This window comes from Eurosta solidaginis, chromosome 3, assembly GCF_040869045.1.
Source record: "Eurosta solidaginis isolate ZX-2024a chromosome 3, ASM4086904v1, whole genome shotgun sequence".
In the NCBI taxonomy this organism is placed as follows: domain Eukaryota; kingdom Metazoa; phylum Arthropoda; class Insecta; order Diptera; family Tephritidae; genus Eurosta; species Eurosta solidaginis.
In genome coordinates, this window is record NC_090321.1 from 16,588,312 (window position 1) to 16,610,491 (window position 22,180).

A 22,180-nucleotide genomic window follows, 5' to 3' on the forward strand; every position below is an offset into this window, starting at 1 on the left:
ATGTTCTTGAAAATTCTGAAAGTCCGCCCTCCTAATGGGGCTGTTACAAAAATGATAGTTTACGTCTTTTAAAAATTTATCAATTTTGTTGGGAAATACATCACAAGCGGCCATTGAAGCTAAATTTAAAATGTGACAAACATATCCATTAACATGCAGATTTGGAACAACTTGCTTTAGCCTTGCTTGCACTCCGCTTTTTGCTCCCATCATAATCGAGCAATTTTCGGCACTGAAACCAATAATTTTTTCAAGTGGTATTGAATGGTCTTTCAAAGATTTAATAATGGCGTTAAAAATACCCTCCGTGCTGCCATCGGTCGAAGGTATCATATCTAAAAATCTATCAATGCACTTTTTATCAAAAATTCGAACCGAAACTGCCAAATTTTTTGATATACATATATCAGCCGTTTCATCTATTTTTAGAGAGTAATAATTCTTCTGACAAAATGCAATTATGGATGTATACTTTTCTGCCCCTGTTATTTATTATTTTCTGTGCTTTAATTCTATTGATGCAAAATTTGTTCGCAATTTTAGAATCTGTTATGCTATTTTTCATAAACATATTCAAATGATCCATAATTGCAAATGGCAAATTGTGCTCGGCAACAAAACAACTTAACTATATATTTTCTTTGAACAATTTAAAATTTTTGTGTACATTCAGAGCTGCTTTGCAAATGACTTCAAGTGTAGTGCTGTATTTTACAAAAATGTACCAAATATGTCAATGTAGTACCAACGTACTTTCGGGAAGCGAAATGTATCAAAAAAAGTACAAATGTACCATGATTATCATCACTGTTGTACATATTTTTGTTGTTGTTTGCTCATAAATTTATCGACAGCTACTGCTTACTACTGCGGAACGAATGTGCGCTGCTGCTCATTTCAATGGGCTCAGAAATTTCATTTAAAATTTGAGCTGCATAACAAATTGTGGGAAATGCAATTTAAAAATTGAATTTGAATAATTGCAAATATTTTAGAGGAAATATGTTAATTAAAATTTGAGAAGTTAATTGAAGCAAACATTTCTTTAATAAGGTGAATGCAAGAGCTCCATTTGAAAGGGAGCCATAAAATCTGGAGTATGGAATAAAGTCCTTCTCTGTGACAGAAACTTTTCATTTCGCTACAATTTGATCGATATTCATCAAATGTAGTGCCATCGGCTTAAAATCCCTTTCTAGGCTATCACGCCTTGCGTTTATTTTATTTATAAATGCCATTGACGGCAATCCAAAGATATCAAGCTCGTCTGTTTTCACAACTGCGTAGACGACTCAAATTTTGATCTTTCATTTGAATATCAAGGCATATCACTTTATTTAGGTTACGGTTAGGAAGTGCCTTATTTCACCAGATCTCTGTGTTGTTTCCCAAAACTCTTCCTTTGCAAATATGAAAGTCCTATTCAAATAGTAGAATAAATTTTTAACTACTGTGTGACTTATTTTGAAAAAAATTCTGGCGTTCTGATGGCGTTGCTTAGGTAAGTAGGCTGAACTTACAGTTAGTCATCTTTCTCTTGATTTGGGAAGAGCTAAACGCGGTTTGATGAATCCGAAAACAATCCGAAAACTATCCTGCAACAGTCTTGAATAATAATTTTTTGTTGTTATATCGGCCTACTGATTTTAAGATCGCGGGTTCGAATCGAGCTCAAGGCCTAACAATAATTTTTTATCATTATTATTGTTATGATAAATTTTTTCTTAATTGAAAAAATTTTTAAATTAGAATAGAAGAAAGAAAAAATTTAAGACAACTGCCAAAGCTCGTTGTATAGATCCATTTCGGGAACTGCTAAATTCCTTCATCGGCAACGTTTAGGCGCCGCTGCTATAACCATTCAGCCACCACAGCGGTTTTTTGTTTGTCTTCATTAATCCTACTTCTATTCTGGTTCGTGCCAATTGATATTCACAACACTGCGACATCTGTTGCAGAATAGCTGTGAAAATTGGACTTGTTTGTTGGCAATGCTACCATAGTGTCATATTTTATTGACACTTTTTTTTTTCCCCGTGCTCTGGGATGTATTAACAATTTTTTGTTGTTATATCGGCCTACTGATTTTAAGATCGCGGGTTCGAATCGAGCTCAAGGCCTAACAATAATTTTTTATCATTATTATTGTTATGATAAATTTTTTCTTAATTGAAAAAATTTTTAAATTAGAATAGAAGAAAGAAAAAATTTAAGACAACTGCCAAAGCTCGTTGTATAGATCCATTTCGGGAACTGCTAAATTCCTTCATCGGCAACGTTTAGGCGCCGCTGCTATAACCATTCAGCCACCACAGCGGTTTTTTGTTTGTCTTCATTAATCCTACTTCTATTCTGGTTCGTGCCAATTGATATTCACAACACTGCGACATCTGTTGCAGAATAGCTGTGAAAATTGGACTTGTTTGTTGGCAATGCTACCATAGTGTCATATTTTATTGACACTTTTTTTTTTCCCCGTGCTCTGGGATGTATTAACAATTTTTTGTTGTTATATCGGCCTACTGATTTTAAGATCGCGGGTTCGCAGTTGTCTTAAATTTTTTCTTTCTTCTATTCTAATTTAAAAATTTTTTCAATTAAGAAAAAATTTATCATAACAATAATAATGATAAAAAATTATTGTTAGGCCTTGAGCTCGATTCGAACCCGCGGTCTTGAATAATATTTAAAACGGTCCTCAAATTTTGCGAAATATCACAAAATTACCACGAATTGATCCATAAATTGTCGAAAATTGCTAACGACAGCAATCCAATGGCTAGTCCTTAAATGATACAGATATAGTATACAAACAATTCAGAACTAGTTTACAAATTATCCCTTCAATATTCCCGTAATGCATTCGATAGAGTCATGATATACCGTTAAAATATTGCCAAAATATTCCGGTAACTATCACGAAAATAGCCCTGGTATATTGCTGAAATGATTCCGAAATAAACGGAAAGGAGCCCTAATATGATCTGCTGATAGTACGAAACAATTTGGAATGACTGCTAAATTGATGCCAGAAACAATTGTAAATGACTTAGAATGGTTGCTAAGTGGCCGTAAAAGCAATCTTCAATCGATCTCGAAATGGTCACGTACACTGAAAGAAAAATACTGGTAAAATCAATCGAAATACGGGTCAATTCAACCGAAATTTCTGTCAATTGTTATCCATCGCAACAAGATGTTGAATCAACTGCGCACAAATCGTTGACTCTTAATTGACCGTTTTACTAGTTAAATGAACAAAAAAAGTTGTTGCGACAGCTTTGTACGAAAGTACCTATGTTGCGGCATTTGCAAGGAAGATGAGTTTTCACTGAGACCTTTTCATGGCAGAAATACACTCGGAGTGCTTGCCGAACAGTGCCGAGGGGCGACCCCGCTTATGAAAATTTTCTTATAATTGATAAACCATTTTTCTAAAATTTTTATGTTGCTTTCCCGGGGTGTGAACCCAGGGTCTTCGGTGTGGTAGGCGGAGCACGCTACCATCATACCACGGCGGCCGCCATATACATACGTAAATATGTGCATACATATAGTACACAGCATACATAAGTACAAAGTAGAGAGCGCAGTGAGCGTAAAATTCTCTTTGAAATTTGCTCATGTATTGACTGTTGATCGCTGTTGAAATGACCAGTGGGATCAGTTGTGTTAACAAAGAGATCAGTTAAATTGATTAGGAATCTATCAATTTTACAGAATTTTGTTAACTTAAGAGCGACAATTTCTCTTCTATTGAAATGACTAAACTAATTTGTTCGCTTGACAAAGAACTCGGTTGAATTAATCATAATTCGATCAATTTCAGCGAATCTCCGTTATGTCATGAACAACAGAACCGATTTGTTAATTTTACTAGCACAATTTCTTTCAGTGTAATGATGCCGAAAATGGGTCCGACATTATCCGGCGTTAGTCCCAAAATAATTCCGAAGTGATCACGAAACAAAACAGTCCCCAGATGATTTGAAATAATCTCGAAAACAATGCGGAAATAGATCAAAGTTATCCCGGAAACAACTTGATATGATCCGGATTTAGCCTCGAAATAATCTTGAAAAAATTGCGAAAAGATCCAGAAGTAATTCGGCGACAGCGATCCTGGATTATAACCGAATTGTTCCCATAGACATAATATAATCCAGAGATATTCCGGAAAATATTACAGTTTGATCCCGAAAAAAATTTCGATATCACAACTAACTGATTACGGATTAGTTCCGAATGAGTTCTGAAAATGATTTAAATCATAGATTGTCAGCTAGTAAAATATTTATTTTGGGGCTCACTTCACCATATTATTATTCTCTTTCGTTTAGTATCTGATGGATCCGCAGAGTAACAACATCGAAAGAGCATTTTCTTTATTTGCTCATTTAAAAAAAATATTGTTTGCAAACAAACGCTCATGTGCAGAATGTTTTAAGGGCCCTTTGAACAAACACGTCTTTATTGCTATGCTCTCAATCCATAGGCGGGGCAACGCGAAAGCCAAAGCAAAAGCAACAGAGTTCAAAAATTTACATTTTTCCATGCACTGTCAATCCCTTATTCCATTCTCCTAAATTGTATGCGAAATCCATTAATTCTTATTTTTATTCTATTTATTTTGAAAAATATTTCATGGGAAAAAATTTGTTATTTTTAAAATTTAATCAATGAACATAAATCAAAAATTGAGGCTTCTTGCGTTCCATGGCGCAACGGTACAAGGTGGCAGCATGGAACAGCTGATTACAAACTTTTTTTATTTGATTTGATACATCAACTTCCGGCGCAGTACGATTTTGACATTTGTCCATCGGATTTACAAAAACAAAGTACATGGAATTTGTATTTATGATTGTAGGTATGTCACCATGCTGCCACCTGTATCATTCCGCTATGTTGCGATCATTGTGGCAGGTAAACCTCCAGCGTGCGTTATTTCAAAGTGAACCACACGCCAAAACAACGCAAAAGTTGAATGAGCTCGGACCTTAATTGTTTAATGCCAGCAATATGTTTTGTTTTAATTTTTTTGCAAGAGTAAAGCAATAAAATAACTTTTTGTATAGCAAATTTACGTATTATTTTTTGAGTGCTAACAAATATGCGTGCTTACGTCTGCCTTGCTGTTCGTTAATCAACGACTAACCTAATATCCTTAAAACAAGTTCAATCAGATTATAGCTTTCACACATGCATGAAAGCTATTAAATCTATAGCATAGACGAAGAAAGCCACATTTTCAATTGTTTTTGATATATAAGTGCGATCTCTTAAAATTACAAATATTTTTATTTTTATTCCATATTCAGACTAAGTTAATTGCTGAGCGGAGCGTCTCAAAATCTTCTCAAAAACCGCACAATTTGTATGACAGCCTTCATCTTCATAAACATTTTATGCACACAACTTCTTTGCGTACGAGTAGCAAAACTCATTTCAATAAATAAGTAAATATTTACATTGCGGCATATCAAACATCAATTTATATTCTTTTGTTGCAAGTTTGTACGAGAAATATGAGATAATAAAAAAATCACAAACTTTGAGCATTAGAATATTATTATTTCGCATGTTTGCATAACAGCTTATTGCCTAAATTTCCATATACAACACATATATGCATATGTATGTATACAAGTGTAACACCAGCAAACATTCGGAGTCAAAAAAGAGTCAGAAAGGAATCCTAATTCGGATCGTTTACGCTCATTATGAGCTCATTTATGAGTCCTCAATGAATGTACTTACCTTCTTGCGACGATCGCCATATATGAGCTTCGTTTCATACATTATGTGAGCCTAAATAGGAGTCCGACCATACTCATATTACGTTTATAAACAGCTCATAGTTTGCTTCTTATACGAGTATCTTCGGGGTCTTTTATGTGCTTGATATAAGGGATTAGCATTGGCTAAATCGGAGCGGATTTTGGACGTATGGCATACAAAATGGGAAGCATATTCGCAATACTGGTTGGGAAATAAGAATTTTGTAGGAAATCATTAAAAGTAAGACATACCGGCGACAGCTCTCATTACAGACAGGCTCGACAGACCAACCAGGGCATAACACGGAGGCAGTTTTCTCGAAATACTTTGTACATTGTTAAAAGGCCGATCATTGCGTGTATGATTAGATAGAAGTGTCCATGTCAATTTAAATCCGGAACAGCAAGACACATTATAAGCTATAATTTTATTCAAATTGAATGTGAAAGAAAATTTTTTCAAAATAAAATATAAATATTTGTTCCAAAGTTGCTCTGTTTGCTGAACACTCTTGGCATACATTTTATAATTTTCATCATATCGAAGTCACAAAAGACTTCTGTATGGTCATATTTCTGAGGCTCATATTTTCACATATTTCGGAATCACATTGGTTTCCTAAATTATGAGCGGTACGAGAATGTTTTAGGGGACCCTCCAATTTAATTCAGAAACCAATAAGAGACCAAAATATGTGAGAATTTTGAGCATCAGAAATATGATGTTATAGGAGTCTTTTATGACTCTGGTATTAAGCAAATTATCAGCTGCATGCCGAAAGTTTATAAACGAAACAAATACACTTTGGAAAAAATATTCATATTTTATTTTGAAAATTTTGCATTGCTTAAAACGTTTATTTTTGTTCTTGCTTAATATTGCATGGATGTTATTCCTTTTGTTTTTGCGAAACATCTCTAATCATTGGATCCTAAAATAGTGAGTATTTCATTCACCTTCCAATCGACTTTCACCGCAGAATCACCTCAATCGGTATGCCCTACATACGCAAATAGATCATTAAGTTCCAAGAACTTCCTTCGAAATGCCTGTGGAGACTTCAATAATGGGAAAAATCTTTTCCAAGATTTGATCCGATATTTTAAATCCCATATTGCAATGCCCAAAAGTTGTCATTCAAGAACTAAAAAAAAGCATAAAATGAGGTTTGAGAGAGTCATAAATCACACCAAAAAGTTTGTTTTGGCAAAAAAATTCGTAAATGATAAATTTTGGGAGCCCAATAAGTGCTGAAGATGAGCTGTTTATGAATCCATTTGGTGTCATATATGACGCTTCGATTTCGGATTCCTTTAAAAGACCTTTATGACTCCGAATGTTTGCTGGGAAGTCATAGAAGCGTGTAAAAGCGTGTGCCTTTGGCTAATATTTTAAATTTTCAGTCACGTTTCAGTTAAAAAAGGAAAGAAAAAGCAAAAAAGTTTAGTCTATAGACCCATATTAGAGTTAAGAAAAATCTGACAATGTAAGGTGCATATTTAGTTACAAGATATATATATGAAAGAGTGTTGTTTGTATTGTTGTTGTGCATGCATAATTTCACCAAAAGCACGTACCAAAGCAAAGAATGAAAGAAAAGAAAAAAGCTAACACATATTTGGCGCCAATATGGTTTGTGCGGTTGTAATGTTTATACCCGTAAAAAATTTTTGTTGAGCTAAAAAAATTAATACATATTGGCCCGTAATCATAGTCGCTGACTAAAATACTCTTTAGTTAAAATCTTGCCTAAATTAAAAATGGGATTTAAAATTTTGGTCTGTCATAGACATATTAAACACAGTTTTCAGCTAAAATAAGCGTGTACAGGGTATCCGCCTTAAAAAAAGGTATTGATTGGCGCTATGAAGAAATTTTTTAGACATTTTTAAAGTTCACCCTGTTCCTTACAACCGTGGTTACTTGACTCCACGTATAAACAAGTAAGGAAGGTTAAGTTCGGGTGTAACCGAACATTACATACTCAACTGAGAGCTTTGGAGATAAAATAAGGGAATATCACCATTTATCAAAATGAACCTAGGGTAACCCTGGAATGTATTTGTATGAAATTTGTATCAAATGAAAGGCATTAATGAGAGTTTTAAAAGGGAGTGGTTGTAGTTGTATATGTGAAGGCGTTTTCCAGATATCGAGCAAAATGTGGACCAGGGTGACCCAGAACATCATCTGTTGGATACCGCTAATTTATTTGTATACATACGTAATACCTGCCAAGATTTCAAGGGTTTTTTATTTCGCCCTGCAGAACTTTTTCATTTTCTTCTCCTTAATATGGTAGGTGTCACAACCATTGTACATAGTTTTTTTCTAGAGTTATATTTCGCGTCAATAAACCAATCTGTTCATCCCTTTTTCGTATTTGGTATAGAATTATGGCATTTTTTTCATTTTCCGTAATTTTCGATATCGAAAAAGTGGGCGTGGTCATAGTCGGATTTCGTTAATTTTTTATACCAAGATAAAGTGAGTTCAGATAAGTACGTGAACTAAGTTCATTAAAGATATGTCGATTTTTGCTCAAGTTATCGTGTTAACGGCCATGCGGAAGGACGGACGGACGACTGTGTATAAAAACTGGGCGTGGCATCAACCGATTGCGCCCATTTTTACAGAAAACAGTTAACGTCATAAAATCTATGCCCGTACCAAATTTCAAAAGGATTGGTTAATTTTTGTTCGACTTATGGCGTTAAAAATATCCTAGACAAATTAAATGAAAAAGGGCGGAGCCATGCCCATTTTGAAATTTTCTTTTATTTTTGTATTTTGTTGCACCATATCATTACTGGAGTTGAATGTTGACATAATTTACCTCTATTCTGTAAGATATTAAATTTTTTGTTAAAATTTGACTTTTAAATTTTTTTTAAAGTATTTTGCTAATTTTTGTTTAGCACATGTATAGTAATAGTAGTAACGTTCCTGCCAAAGTTCATCATGATATCTTCAACGACTGTCAAATTACAGCTTGCAAAATTTTTAAATTACCTTCTTTTAAGAGTGGGCGGTGCTACGCCCGTTGTCCAAAATTTTACTAATTTTCGATTCTGCGTCATAAGTTCAACTCACCTACCAAGTTTCATCGCTTTATCTGTCTTTAGTAATGGATTATCGCACTGTTTCGGTTTTTCGAAATTTTCGATATCGAAAAAGTTGGCGTGGTTATAGTCCGATATCGTTCATTTTAAATAGCGATCTGAGTTGAGTGCTCAGGAACCTACGTACCAAATTTCATCAAGATACGTCAAAATTTACTCAAGTTATCGTGTTAACGGACGGACGGACGGACAGACATGGCTCAATCAAATTGTTTTTCGATCCTGATGATTTTGATATATGGAAGTCTATATCTATCTCGATTCCTTTATACCTATACAACCAACCGTTATCCAATCAATCTTAATATACTCTGTGAGCTGTGCTCAACTGAGTATAAAAATGGTAGTTTTTTACTTGACAAAAACTCTTACAATAGCACATAAATTGTCAAAGGTGTACCTGAAAACCCGTTTTGATCATAATTCGGTGGAGGATAATTATCATTCAATTCCATTTAAAAGTTATTAGCAAACGTTTTGTAAAAATTCGCAGTTTTTTAGCAGCCGTCAATTTAAAATTGAGTGCACAATCTTTTAATTGAACATGAACATACTTATTTAAAGAAAATTTACTTAAGATCGTTCTTAAAAAATTATCTAAATCTCGCTAAATAAACGAATGAGTAGTTAAAGCGGATTTAGGCTCCTTAAAGCAAACGAAGCAACAAGGCTAGGCTATCCACTTATACACTCGTGTCCATGTTGAATAGTTTATATAGTTTGTAAGAATGTTGTAAAGAAAAGTAGTTTGCATTAAGCCAGATGTGACGGCCGAAATGATGCAAACCTTAAATGTTAGGAGGCCCTAACCGTTAAAGCCGTTTAATTTAATATATCCGAAACCGAATAGGGATATCTCTAACCTCGATACTAATAAGTATGCAGGACATTCAATGATAATCAGGTTAAAATAAATTTAGGTTTGTCTTCGCAAAGTCAGCATAAATAAAGGGAGTTTAATATAGTTTTCCATAGGAAAGAAGCGACCTAGAATATTGAGCCATTGCACATGGACCTGCAAAGTGTAATTCCCGTACCAAGCAGTTCTTAAAATTTTTGTTGCTAATTCTTGTTGTATTCCGTATTTTATTTCACGCTTTCTTTTAAAAGGAATTGGCAAATGTAAAGGGGAATAGAAGACACAAAAGAAAATACCAGCAGAATTTAATTCAAAAATTCTGTAATGGAATTCAATAATTAGAAATCAGAAATAAGAAATTGTCCTTTTATTATTAGATATTACAAAAAACAGAATAATTACCTTCAAACGGCTGCGAAACTGGTGAAAATTGTATCAGCGCAAAACGCCTTTTTAGTTAATTCTTTTCTATTTACAACAATATCACCAAAATTACATCAACCACATTGAAAGTCTAAAACTTTTTTTGTTTGCAAAAATATCTTGACAGAGTACAAGTATTACTTTGCCGCCTTCGGATTATTGCTTCCGAAATTAAAACGCGTCATTTGAAACCTCTCCCGAAATTTTTTGACATGTATTAAACATCGACGCCTGTGGTAAATAATTCCTTCCATTGAATATTTATTTCTAAATTTAATGCCAATATCAGTATAGGATGCTACTTTTTCCTCAAAAGATACTAAAATATCAGAACTCACAAATATCTTTGAATGCGGAATAGTCTTAATTAAAGATTTCGCATATGTGGAGCCAAGTAACCATCGCACATTTTAGTTCATCGCGTTTAAATAGCAAATTGTTTAATTTCTCGCAAATTGTGACAGCAGATCACTAACTTAAATCCTACTTTAAAAAATTAAAATCGGGCCCATGCCATTTTAAATTTAAAATAATTTTTTAGAGATAAAATAGTGCTTAAGTGGATTATAACAGACTTAATATTATATTTAATTTAGAACCATGTTTAAGCCAATAAAACTCTATTTTATTTTATATTTACAAATTTTTGTAAGGGGCTTAGAAGGCTTTCAGGCGGAAATGCAAATTTTAGTGAAGAATATACGTTTTTTTTATCCGACTTAATTTTTTTCTAATTTGATATTGAGTGAGTGTCTAGAAACAAAAAAACCTTTAAAAAAACATTTTCTTTATGATGAGATGAATGGAAGTTCACACTACTAAGACTGCCGATTCGAAAAATGCCCTATATCAGCAAACGATTGAAAATCGCCCTATCTAGGAATAATTTTAAAAAAATCTACCAAAAAATATATTCAGTACATTTCAGATATTTTAAGACCTTTACAAAAAAAATTTTGATTTAATCCGTTTTAATATCAAGACTGTTAACATTTTGTTTGTTATACTTCAAATAAAAAATTCTGATTTTTTTTACAATATATTTCTTCTATTTATTTTTAAAATTTTATAATTTTTTTTTAAATATTTTGTTTTTCAAAATTGCACAATTCTTAATTTTGTGTATATATTTTTTTAATTTCTTATAGGCTCTTGTCCTCCCTCCTATTTTACATGCACTGATGGCAGTTGCATACCGATGCGATGGAAATGCGACTCCAAACCCGATTGTGCTGATGGCTTTGATGAGCCGAGTGAATGCGGTGAGTGTTTGGAAGATAATACATTTATTTAAAATTTAACATTCAGTGCTCCAAATCGAACTAACCCTTAAATTGTTCAAGTTATTATCATTCTCAATGGCGCTATCGCCATTCTTTCTTCGGCGGTGTGTTGTTGTCCTCATGCACTGACATATCCCTCTGATAATCTGTAGTTTTTTTCCGAGCACATTTGGTCTAGGCCTGTAGTATTCCACACCTAAGCACTGTAGAGGGATTAGTCTTACCAATTTCGGAAAAGTGAGCAGTAGTATACGCCAACCAGACCTTAAACTGTTTTTGTAATCGATGTACTACCGGCCGTCTATTGTTAAGAAGCATTCAAGGATAGTTGTGACTGATGTTGTGTCCATTCAAATATTATTTGGGGCTATCTCCGCGAACCTTGACAACCGCTTTCATGACAATTGTGATGGTACACACAAATTATTTTCTGGATTATTTAGGGGTTGTTTTAGATATAACGGTGACGGATATAAATTCGAGACTAAGAAGGATTTCGTCTATTTGGGAACCAGCATTAACAGCAAAAAATTTTCCGTAGAGTAACTCTTGCCAAAAAGTGCTACTTTGGACTGAGTAAGCAATCGAAAAGTAAAGTCTCGACGAACAAAAATCACGTTCTACAAGTCATTGATTTTACCTGTCCTTATGTATGGCGTGGAACCATGGACGGTGTCGAAATAAGATGAGATGGCTCTTGGAGTGTTCGAGAGAAAAGTTCTGCAGAAGATTTATGATCCTATCCGTGATGTCGGCGGCAAGTATCGAAGTAGTTATAAGCTGTATAAGCTTTACGCAGATGTTACGATAGTGCAGCAAATAAAAACCCAAAAGCTTCGCAGGTTAGGTAATATTATGCGCATGGACGAAGACGCTCCGGCCAAGAAAGTATTTCAGTCGACATCGCAGTTTTTAAGTAGAGAAAGGAGGATACCTAAACTGAGTTGGGAGACGCAGGTGGAGGAAGACCTGACCTCCCTCGGTACATCCAATTGGCGTCAGTTATCGCGGAACAGGGATAGTATACGAAATCTGTCTGAGCTCGTCTCCCAGAAATGATACCGAAATGATGGCCAGATTCACCTTAATCAAAACCGTAAGCGATCCAGGAATGATCCGATGATAGTCCCGAACGAGTTTTGATATTAAACCAAAAAATACCAAAATCATGTTGAAATGGTCAATAAACGAAATAGCACCTAATAAACGATCCCGATCATTTCGGCGTAGTTTTCGGAATGACATAGTGAAGGTTATCTCGAAAGTCTTCAAAACTATTTCCAAATGGGTTTAATTTTAGAACTGTTTCGGGAAGATCATCGATAGTTCCTAGTTTGCTTTCGGGATAATTTGGTGACTATTTAGGAAATATTTCGCAATCATTCCAGTTTTTTCGGGCTAATTTGGATGATTCTGATATCATTCCGGATAATTCCATATAAAGACATTATCTTCATTGTCGTAATTATCTTCATTATCGTTAATTAAATGACTAGATTTCACATAGAAATGTTTCCCTTTGATAATTATGAACAGTGAGATACCGATTCTTTTTCGTAGACAAAGTACCACCTCTAGATCCTAGGCATTATACATATGTTAACGCGTAGATAATCTATTGAGGATTTATTGTAGATTAGTCCATGTGTAAGCGTGGTCTTAGGTGCAGTTACATTTTTGGGCTCCTTTCAGACCCTTTTGCCAACAATTTCGGCACTTTTCGGTTTCATTTTGGGACTCCTTTGGGATCATCATCATATAATTTTGGGATGGTTATATTTGGTAAACATTTCAGTTTTTTCGGTTCATATAGCCGGAATGTTGTCGCAATGAACTCGAGGCTGTCTCCGGATAATTTCAACATTCTTTCATGTTCATTTCAGATTTTTTTGGGGAACGTTTCGAAAACGTTCCTGGACTATCTCGTCAATGTTTTGGCATTGTTCTCGGGATAATTTCTGAACTACTTTAGTATAGTTGCGGATAACTTCAGAGCTAACCCAGAACCAGTCCAGTACTATCTCCGAATATTTTTGGAAGTGTTTTCGTGATGATTTTGGCACTATTTCGGAAGTGTTTTGAAATCATTTCGCGACTGGCTTAAGGGTGATATAAGGACTGTTTCGGTATTCGATAATACTACTGTACAGATCCTTTCTGAGCAATTTAGAAATTTATTAGGAACTAACTCCGGATCATATCGTAATTATTCTGGTACCATTTCGAAATATTTTTGGAATCATTTCTTATTATTTTTGGTTTGTTTTTGAGATCACTCCCATCTTCCGATAGGAACAGTTTTTATAAATTTGTTATGACTACGAGTGTACTTGACATAGGCTAAAAGTATTTGGCAGGAGGATTGCGCTTTTTTTTTATAAAACATGTAATGTAACTTGAGATGGCCTTAAGGGTAGAATGTTTAACGATTTTTTCTGTAGAGCCTAATTTTAAGCTTAAAATTGTTTAATTAAACCTAGTTCTCTTCATAATATCGGCTAAAGACCATTTACGTTGTCTCGGTACCTTGTAGACTATGACAGCTTAATAGTTTGTGGAGACTTCAATGTTAATCTGCTTGTTCGTGACTCATATAGTAAGAGTATGTTAAATTATGTATCTGGTGCTGGTCTAAGTGTTGTCAATAACAATGTGCCAACCAGGTTTGGTGTTAATTGTTGTCCTAGTCTTCTGGATTATTTTATTGTTTCTGACCCTTCAATAGTTTTAAAATTTGACCAGATGCCATTTTTATCAGACCATGACCTTATATTTTGTTCCTTAGATATACAATTTAACCGCTGTAGTACCTTTAGTTTTAGGGATTACCGCTTACTTGACTATAATGCTTTGTGTTCTGATTTGTCCTGTGTTAATTGGAGTGATTGTTGGTTACTAGTGTCTGCTGATGAAAAACTTGAGTTCCTTAACAGCCAAATCATTAATGCCTTTAACATACATGTGCCTATTCGCTCAAGTAGACCTAGAAATGTTTCGTGTCCGTGGTTTAATGGCCAAGTTCAAGCGGCAATAAAAGCACGTAGTAGGGCATACCAATCGTGGAGGAGGAGTAAAAGTAATGTTGCATGGCTTGCCTATAAAGCTGCCAGAAATATCGCTACTAAGATAATAAGGAACGAAAAAAGTAGATTTTTTACCTCAAGGCTTTACCCTTCGCTACCTCCAAAAACTCTTAGGCGTAATCTAAAAAGCTTGCGAGTATATGGAAAGGACAAACATGTATGTGAACTAAATGCTGACACCCTTAATGATGCGTTTGTGAGTAGTCCTGCGGGCGCTGTAAATCTTACTGCACCTTTTCCAAATGCTTATGGGCGCTACTGTGGAGAAAATTTTGAGTTCAGGGCGGTATCCGAATGCGACGTGGTAAGGTGCCTACTTAAAGTTAAATCCAATGCCATCGGGGTTGATGGTATACCAATAAAATTTGTAAAAATTATTCTACCATTTATACTGAGTACCTTCACACACATCATCAACTATTGCATCACAACTTCTCGGTTTCCTGAATCGTGGAAATTTGCTATGGTAAGACCCGTCCCGAAGAAACGGCTTGCAAACTCGGTCCGTGATTATCGACCCATTAGCATATTGCCCGCGCTGTCGAAAGTTTTTGAGAGGCTGCTAGCAGAGCACATAATTTTGCACATTTCTAGAAATAACCTCTTATCACCACACCAATCGGGCTTTAGAGCCAAGTATAGTTGTACAACGGCACTACTTAAAATTCTTGATGACATACGCACACCTTTTGATAAGAACCAAGCTTTGTCTATTAGATTTTTCTAAAGCTTTTGATTCTGTTGACCATGCGTTACTTTCTTATAAACTTAAAACATATTTTGGATTTGCCTACAGTGCTTTGATGGTAATGGAGAGTTACTTAACAGGAAGATCACAACTTGTTAATACTGGTTGCGAAATTTCGGGGAACAAACACCTTCCCCGCGGTGTTCCGCAGGGTTCCATTCCTGGGCCTTTGTTATTCAGTATTTTCGTAAACGATATCTTTTCGGTTTGTCAGCACATGAAAATGCACGCATATGCAGATGACATACAATTAGATTTGTCTGATAGTTTCACGGACGTAGCCAACCTCTGTCTTAAAGTAAATAATGATTTATTGTCAGTACAGAGCTGGGCCAATAATAATGGTCTCTGCCTTAATGCAACTAAATCGTTCATTTTGCCCATTTCGAAGAATAGCTCCGTTGATGCCCTTGCCTCAACAATATACATTGGAAACACGGCTTTACAAATTGTTTCTAAAATTAAAAATTTGGGTTTCGTTATCAACTCTAATCTAACTTGTGAAGACCACATCAATACAGTCATGGGTAAAGTGTATACCACTTTGCGCAATCTTAGGCAACCTGCACCTTTCACACCTCCGCATATTAGAAGAAAACTGGCCCTACAGCTTCTTTTGCCAATAATAAACTATTCAGAGCTCGTTTATAACAAGTTGGACTCATGTTCTGCACACAAAGTTGAGGTCGCCTTTAATCATGTAACTCGTTACGTTTTCGGTTTACGAAAGTTTGATCATATTTCGGCTTGGAGGTCCAAGCTATTAGGATGTAACATATTTGACTACCAAAAAGCTAGAAGTGTGCTTTTTTTGCACCGCTTGATTGTCACAAAATCACTAGCATATCTTTTTGAGAAATTGACATTCACTATGTCTCCCAGGACGAGTAATCTAGTTGTGCCTAACTTTAACTTCGTTGTTTCGACAAGGGTGTTTTTCGTCAACACCGTACGTATTTGGAACTCTATCCCAGCTGCAATTAGGAATAATGTAAACGAAAGCAACTACAAACATATTATTTTCAGTTATTTTTCTAGTCAACAAACTTAAACAGAGCATTTATTTTATATTTATCTTATCTTAATCTAATTTAACCAAAATTTAAAATTTTAAAAATTTAAAGTTTTGTAGTATTGTTTTGATATGCTTGTTTTCTAGCATCTTTTATTTATTTATTTAAATGAATTATATGAATTATGTTTGTTGTACTACAAAAGACAATTTGTCTTACTGTACTAATGTATATTCTCCGAATAAATGAAAAATGAAATGAAAATGAACCATGTTTTTGAAATTCTATAAATCAGTTTGTGGATACAGAATGTAGGCTGTTGGGATACAATTAAAGCTTAAATATTAGCTCATCGTAACTCGTACAGATACCATCCCTAATGAATTTCGAAGTCCAGTGTATTATACAAGACTTCGTACGCAAACCGATTTCTTGACTATTTTTGAATCCCTGGCGATAAACAGGAGAGATTCCGCTCTTTAAAAGATAAGCATACCAAGGAACCTATTTGCAATACTTACCAAGAATCATAATGACCATAATACGTTCCTCATATTTCTTTGCATGACTCCCTTCGCCATCTAGGTATATCAATTTTAAATTTGTTTTCTTATTTCCCATTAGAAACAACTTTTATCGAGACTTACAAATTTCGTTGTAAGTAAATTAGATTCCCACGTTAAAGCTTCCACCCAGCTTGTGAAAACCGCATTTTAAATTATCAATAAAAATAATTTATTGAATTGAACTTTAACCTTTTAATTACAGTGAACGCCACAAAATGCAACGAGGGACAATTTCAATGCAAGCGTTCACGTAAATGCGTACCCAACAATTGGGTGTGCGACAGCGAATATGACTGCGGCGAATTCGATACATCCGATGAGATAAACTGTAAGTACAAAGTTCTAATTTGATATGTCTATATGAGTACTAGGATAAAAATGCATTTGTTAAGCTTAATAGACCAACATATTTCAAATATAAACAGAGATTTAGAAAAAGGCTTATACGATCATCGACAAGTGAGCTTTTTACGCAAAGGAAAACTTAAAATGAGAGCAAACGTTTTTGACGTTTGTCATACCATATTTTGCGGACAAAAGAAGTACAATTGTCCCACAACTTGTATAGTGTCCTTCAAGGAGTGCTTTTTAGAATTAGAATTCATAATGTCAGGCAGTACTCGTTAAATTCATTTAAAGCTATGCGAATTACAAAAAAAATTAAATTTAAATCATGATAACAACAACACCTCTTCTTTCATCTACTATATGCCAAAAATATGCAACAACTTCCACTTTTAAACATTTCCAATTGATAAAACTATTTAGGTCACACGGATGAATTGAAATGTCTTCCATATCAGAGCGAATGCAGTAATGGTGCTTGCCTGGATATATCGCGTTTTTGCGATGGCATCTGGGATTGTGATAGTGATGAGCTCAAGTGTGGTAAGTAAGATAAATTATGAAATGTGTCGCAAACAATAAAAAGTAACACCATTTACTTTCCGCCCCACCGCAGATACACAGGATGCGCAATGTGCGCACCTCAATTGTTCCTTCAACTGCAAGCTGACAACACGCGATGGTCCCACATGCTATTGCCCGCTTGGTCAGGTGTCTGTTAATAGCACAAAATGCACAGATTTCGACGAGTGCAGTATAGAGGGTACTTGCGATCAGCTGTGTCGCAATACGCCTGGCTCTTATGAATGTACTTGTGTGGCTGGTTATGCCAAGCAAAATAATCATTGCACAGCGATAAATGGTAAGTGGTTAAAACAGACAGAAAAATGGTGTGAAATATTTTCACTTCAAATGCGTGCACTTAAAAAAATTATCTACTACTCTGACTTTGCCCTGCAGTGCCGCGCAACGAAAATGCATCGCTGGTATTTTTTACACAAAACGATATGCGTCGCATTAGCAGCAATGGTGAGCTGTTGGATCATTATGTATCTGGTGAACTATCTGCCATTGAAATTTGGCATCGCAATCGTACGGTGTGTGCCATGTATTCGAGCGCTTGGACGACGGTTAGTATGCGTTGTCATCGCATTGATGATCTAAATGCCAGTTGGCCAATGCCTTTGCCGGAAATGGTAACCAGCATGCATTGTAAGTTTGCACTCATGTGGTGCAATGCCACATACATGTTGTATGTCTGCATATGTATTAATATCTGTATGATTTCATTAATATCTTGTAGCTATCGATAAATTACGTTTGGACTGGATATCAGGCAATTGGTATTTCCTCAACAACGAACTGAGTCTCGTTTTTATGTGCACAAATACAATGCAATATTGCAATGTTCTGCTAGAGGATGTAATGAATCCGTCCTCATTAGTATTGGATCCCACCAAAGGGTAAGGCTGTAATGTGTGTGTGTGTGTGTGTGTAATGCGCGCATTTTTTTGTTTTTTCTCGTTCACATACATACATAAATATCACGTTTCGTTATATGCAATTAACGTTTGTTATTCTGCTTTTTCTCTTTGCATATTTGCTCATCTTCATTCAACACGCATTGTATAGTTTTATGTTTTTCACCGAATGGAGTCCCAGCTTGTCACGTGTAAGACTCGATGGCCGCAATCGTACCATATTGGTTTCCACGCAAATTTACTATCCCAGTCGTATGACATTGGATTTGCCCAATGAGCATATTTATTGGATAGACATTTATAAAGATTTCATTGAGCGTGTTGATTACGAAGGACGCAATCGTTGGGCTATGAAAAAGACTGCAGACGTAAGTTTTGTTATGCTTAAGAAAAATTGTATGTTTAAGGGTATGCCATGGCGTACGAGTGATATTTTTATACTCAGTTGAGCAGAGCTCACAGAGTATATTAACTTTGATTGGATAACGGTTGGTTGTAGAGGTATAAAGGAATCGAGATGGATATAGACTTCCATATATCAAAATCATCAGTATCGAAATAAAATTTGATTGAGCCATGTCAGTCCGTCCATCCGTCCGTCCGTTAACACGATAACTTGAGTAAATTTTGAGGTATCTTGATGAAATTTGGTATGTACGTTCCTGGGCACTCATCTCAGATCGCTATTTAAAATGTCCGAAATCCGACTATGACCACGCCCACTTTTTCGATATCGAAAATTACGAAAAATGAAAAAAATGCCATAATTCTATACCAAATACGAAAAAAGGGATGAAACATGGTAATTGGATTGGTTTATTGACGGAAAATATAACTTTAGAAAAAAACTTTGTAAAATGGGTTTGACACCTACCATATTAAGTAGAAGAAAATGAAAAAGTTCTGCAGGGCGAAATCAAAAGCCCTTGGAATCTTGGCAGGAATACTTTTCGTGGTATTACATATATAAATAAATTAGCGGTACCCGACAGATGATGGTCTGGATCACCCTGGTCCACATTTTCATCGATATCTCGAAAACGCCTTCACATATACAACTATGGACCACTCCCTTTTAAAACCCTCATTAATACCTTTAATTTGATACCCATATCGTACAAACACATTCTAGAGTCACCCCTGGTCCACGTTTATGGCGATATCTCGAAAAGGCGTACACATATAGAACTAAGGCCCACTCCCTTTTAAAATACTCATTAACACCTTTCACTTGATACCCATATCGTACAAACAAATTCTAGAGTAACCCCTGGTCCACCTTTATGGCGATATCTCGAAAAGGCGTCCACCTATAGAACTATGGCGTCTTAAAATACTCTTTAATACCTTCCATTTGATACACATGTCATACAAACACATTCCAGGGTTACCCTAGGTTCATTTTCCAACATGGTGATTTTCCTTTACTTTGTCTCCATAGCTCTCAACTGAGTATGTAATGTTCGGTTACACCCGAACTTAGCCTTCCTTACTTGTTTTCTTTGTATTTGACCAGGGCTCTCCCGTGATAGAACATTGTGACATGAAAAATTATTTTATATGAAATGCTAAACACATGTCATTTTCTGGGCGCGTAACATTACATTTTAATAAACTAATCCAAAGCTAGGAATCAAAAATATTAGCCCTTTATACATTAAAAACTTTATAGTTTAGGCTATCCAAAAAGATAAACGCCTTTTGAAATATATTGATATTTGAGGGAGGTATGGACTTATAATTAAATCCTGAAATTCCCACAATGTTCAAAAAAATAGTTACATGTTTTTGTTCTATCACGGGAGGGCTGTGCAAATCACAATACATATACAAAAAAAAATTGAAAAATTTTTTGCTGTAAATTTGTTAACGTAAATTTGAATATCATATCGAAGGCTTCATATGGAAATGCTTTTTCTTTGCACTTTCATATGAAATTCAGGCACTTTCATATGAATTGAATTTATATGTGCGGGCATATATGGGAGTGCTATTCAAAGTGTGAATTTGCATCTGTGCCTATTTTCAGGGCAAAACAGAAATAAAAGTCCTATAAGTATATAGGCGTTGAGCAGCTTTGATATTAGCCCCTTAACTGCTGACGTAGACGCATCGTCTACTGGAATTATTTGCTAAAATATATATTAATAATTTTCTCTACCTTCCTTCACACAGACGCATATTGTATTGAAATCTCTACATGCGGTCGAAGTTTTCGAGAACACTGTCTATATAGCACCGTGGGTTGATACGGTGATTGTTAAAATCAACAAATTTACGCTAAAAGCCGAAGAGATAGTGAAAGATGTGGAAAGACCTTATGATTTTCGAGTGTTTCATCGACAGAAGCAGCCAGAAGGTATGTGAATTTTTTTTTCATTTTAAATATCATACTAAATTTAAGTGTATTTGACATAAGTATGCCCACGGGTTTGCTGGGGGCAGCCTAAATGTGGAACTTTTTTATAAATCCCTATCGAGTACTATAAAATATCAAAAATAGGAAATATTACACTTTACACTATAGACTGGATACCTCGAGGGTGCCAACAGCGCAACATGCTAATCGACTATGCTATAGGCAGCAATAGAAGATGCCCTCCAAAATAAAGACTCTATACCCTAGGAATTGCAAATTCTACTATAATTATTAGACTGCATTTCAGTATTTTAAGTGCTAAGCTGGGAGCAAGTGAGAGCGGCTCCTAAGGGCGGTGTAGATAGCTTACTTCAACAGCTCAACACAAATGAGGTCAAAGTAATGTCCTACATACGCATGACGTACTAGTGCTGGTATCAAGTCGGGGACCGTACGTTATCAGCAGGATAGTGAAGGCATCACCAGCTTAGTAGCTGGGCGGCGGCAGCAGGAATCAGCTCGCTATCGCTGGAACACCTGCTGTCCGATTTACCAGCGCACTGCGGCAGCATAATGAAGTTTCTTGGAAAAGCCTTTTTCGAGAGTATTTCAGAATTCAAAAAATTTACACCAAGAAGGTTCTCAAGTAGAGTTTTTTTGAAAATTCTACAGTTTAAGCCCATATATCCCGATGCAAACAGGCTAGTACCAGAAGGTGCTGCACCGGATAGTACCAAATTGAAACATGAATAACAACAACAACATAATGATAATGGGTTCTAGGTAATAAAGTGGCAATGGAGATATGAAGTACTTTCTATATGAAGCTGCTTTAAAAGCATTTTAGAGTCAAGAGCCGTTGTATGTTATTCGGATAAAAATTAAGCTTGACACATCTGTATTTTGAACTCTTGCCTCCTTAATCGCAGAAGTGGGACTAGTATATGGCAAAAGTTTAGGTAAGGTTATCGTGGCTAACCTAAGAAAAGACGATCTAAGTTGATAAGGGACCTAGTTCCCATCTAACGAATGCGCCTAACATTGGAATTCTCGGTTAATGCACAATTAGAAGAGGTGGCGAGAGAAGGAGGAGAGAAGGAGAAGGATTACATCAGTC

The 22,180-nt window shown here is 35.4% G+C and overlaps 1 protein-coding gene across 13 annotated transcripts in view; it reads left to right on the forward strand.

Moving 5' to 3' along the window:
• LRP1 (LDL receptor protein 1) overlaps window positions 1–22,180 on the forward strand; it is a 336,333-nt gene that overhangs the window by 273,939 nt on the left and 40,214 nt on the right. For 12 of the 13 annotated variants that reach the window (XM_067771116.1, XM_067771119.1, XM_067771108.1 and 9 more), the window contains 8 exons: window positions 11,334–11,447; window positions 17,081–17,206; window positions 17,647–17,766; window positions 17,840–18,085; window positions 18,184–18,435; window positions 18,527–18,686; window positions 18,856–19,072; window positions 20,880–21,063. In XM_067771116.1, the coding sequence (XP_067627217.1) occupies window positions 11,334–11,447; window positions 17,081–17,206; window positions 17,647–17,766; window positions 17,840–18,085; window positions 18,184–18,435; window positions 18,527–18,686; window positions 18,856–19,072; window positions 20,880–21,063 (1,419 nt within the window). The remainder of the gene's footprint in view (window positions 1–11,333; window positions 11,448–17,080; window positions 17,207–17,646; window positions 17,767–17,839; window positions 18,086–18,183; window positions 18,436–18,526; window positions 18,687–18,855; window positions 19,073–20,879; window positions 21,064–22,180) is intronic. The other variant, XM_067771121.1, reaches the window with a different exon arrangement.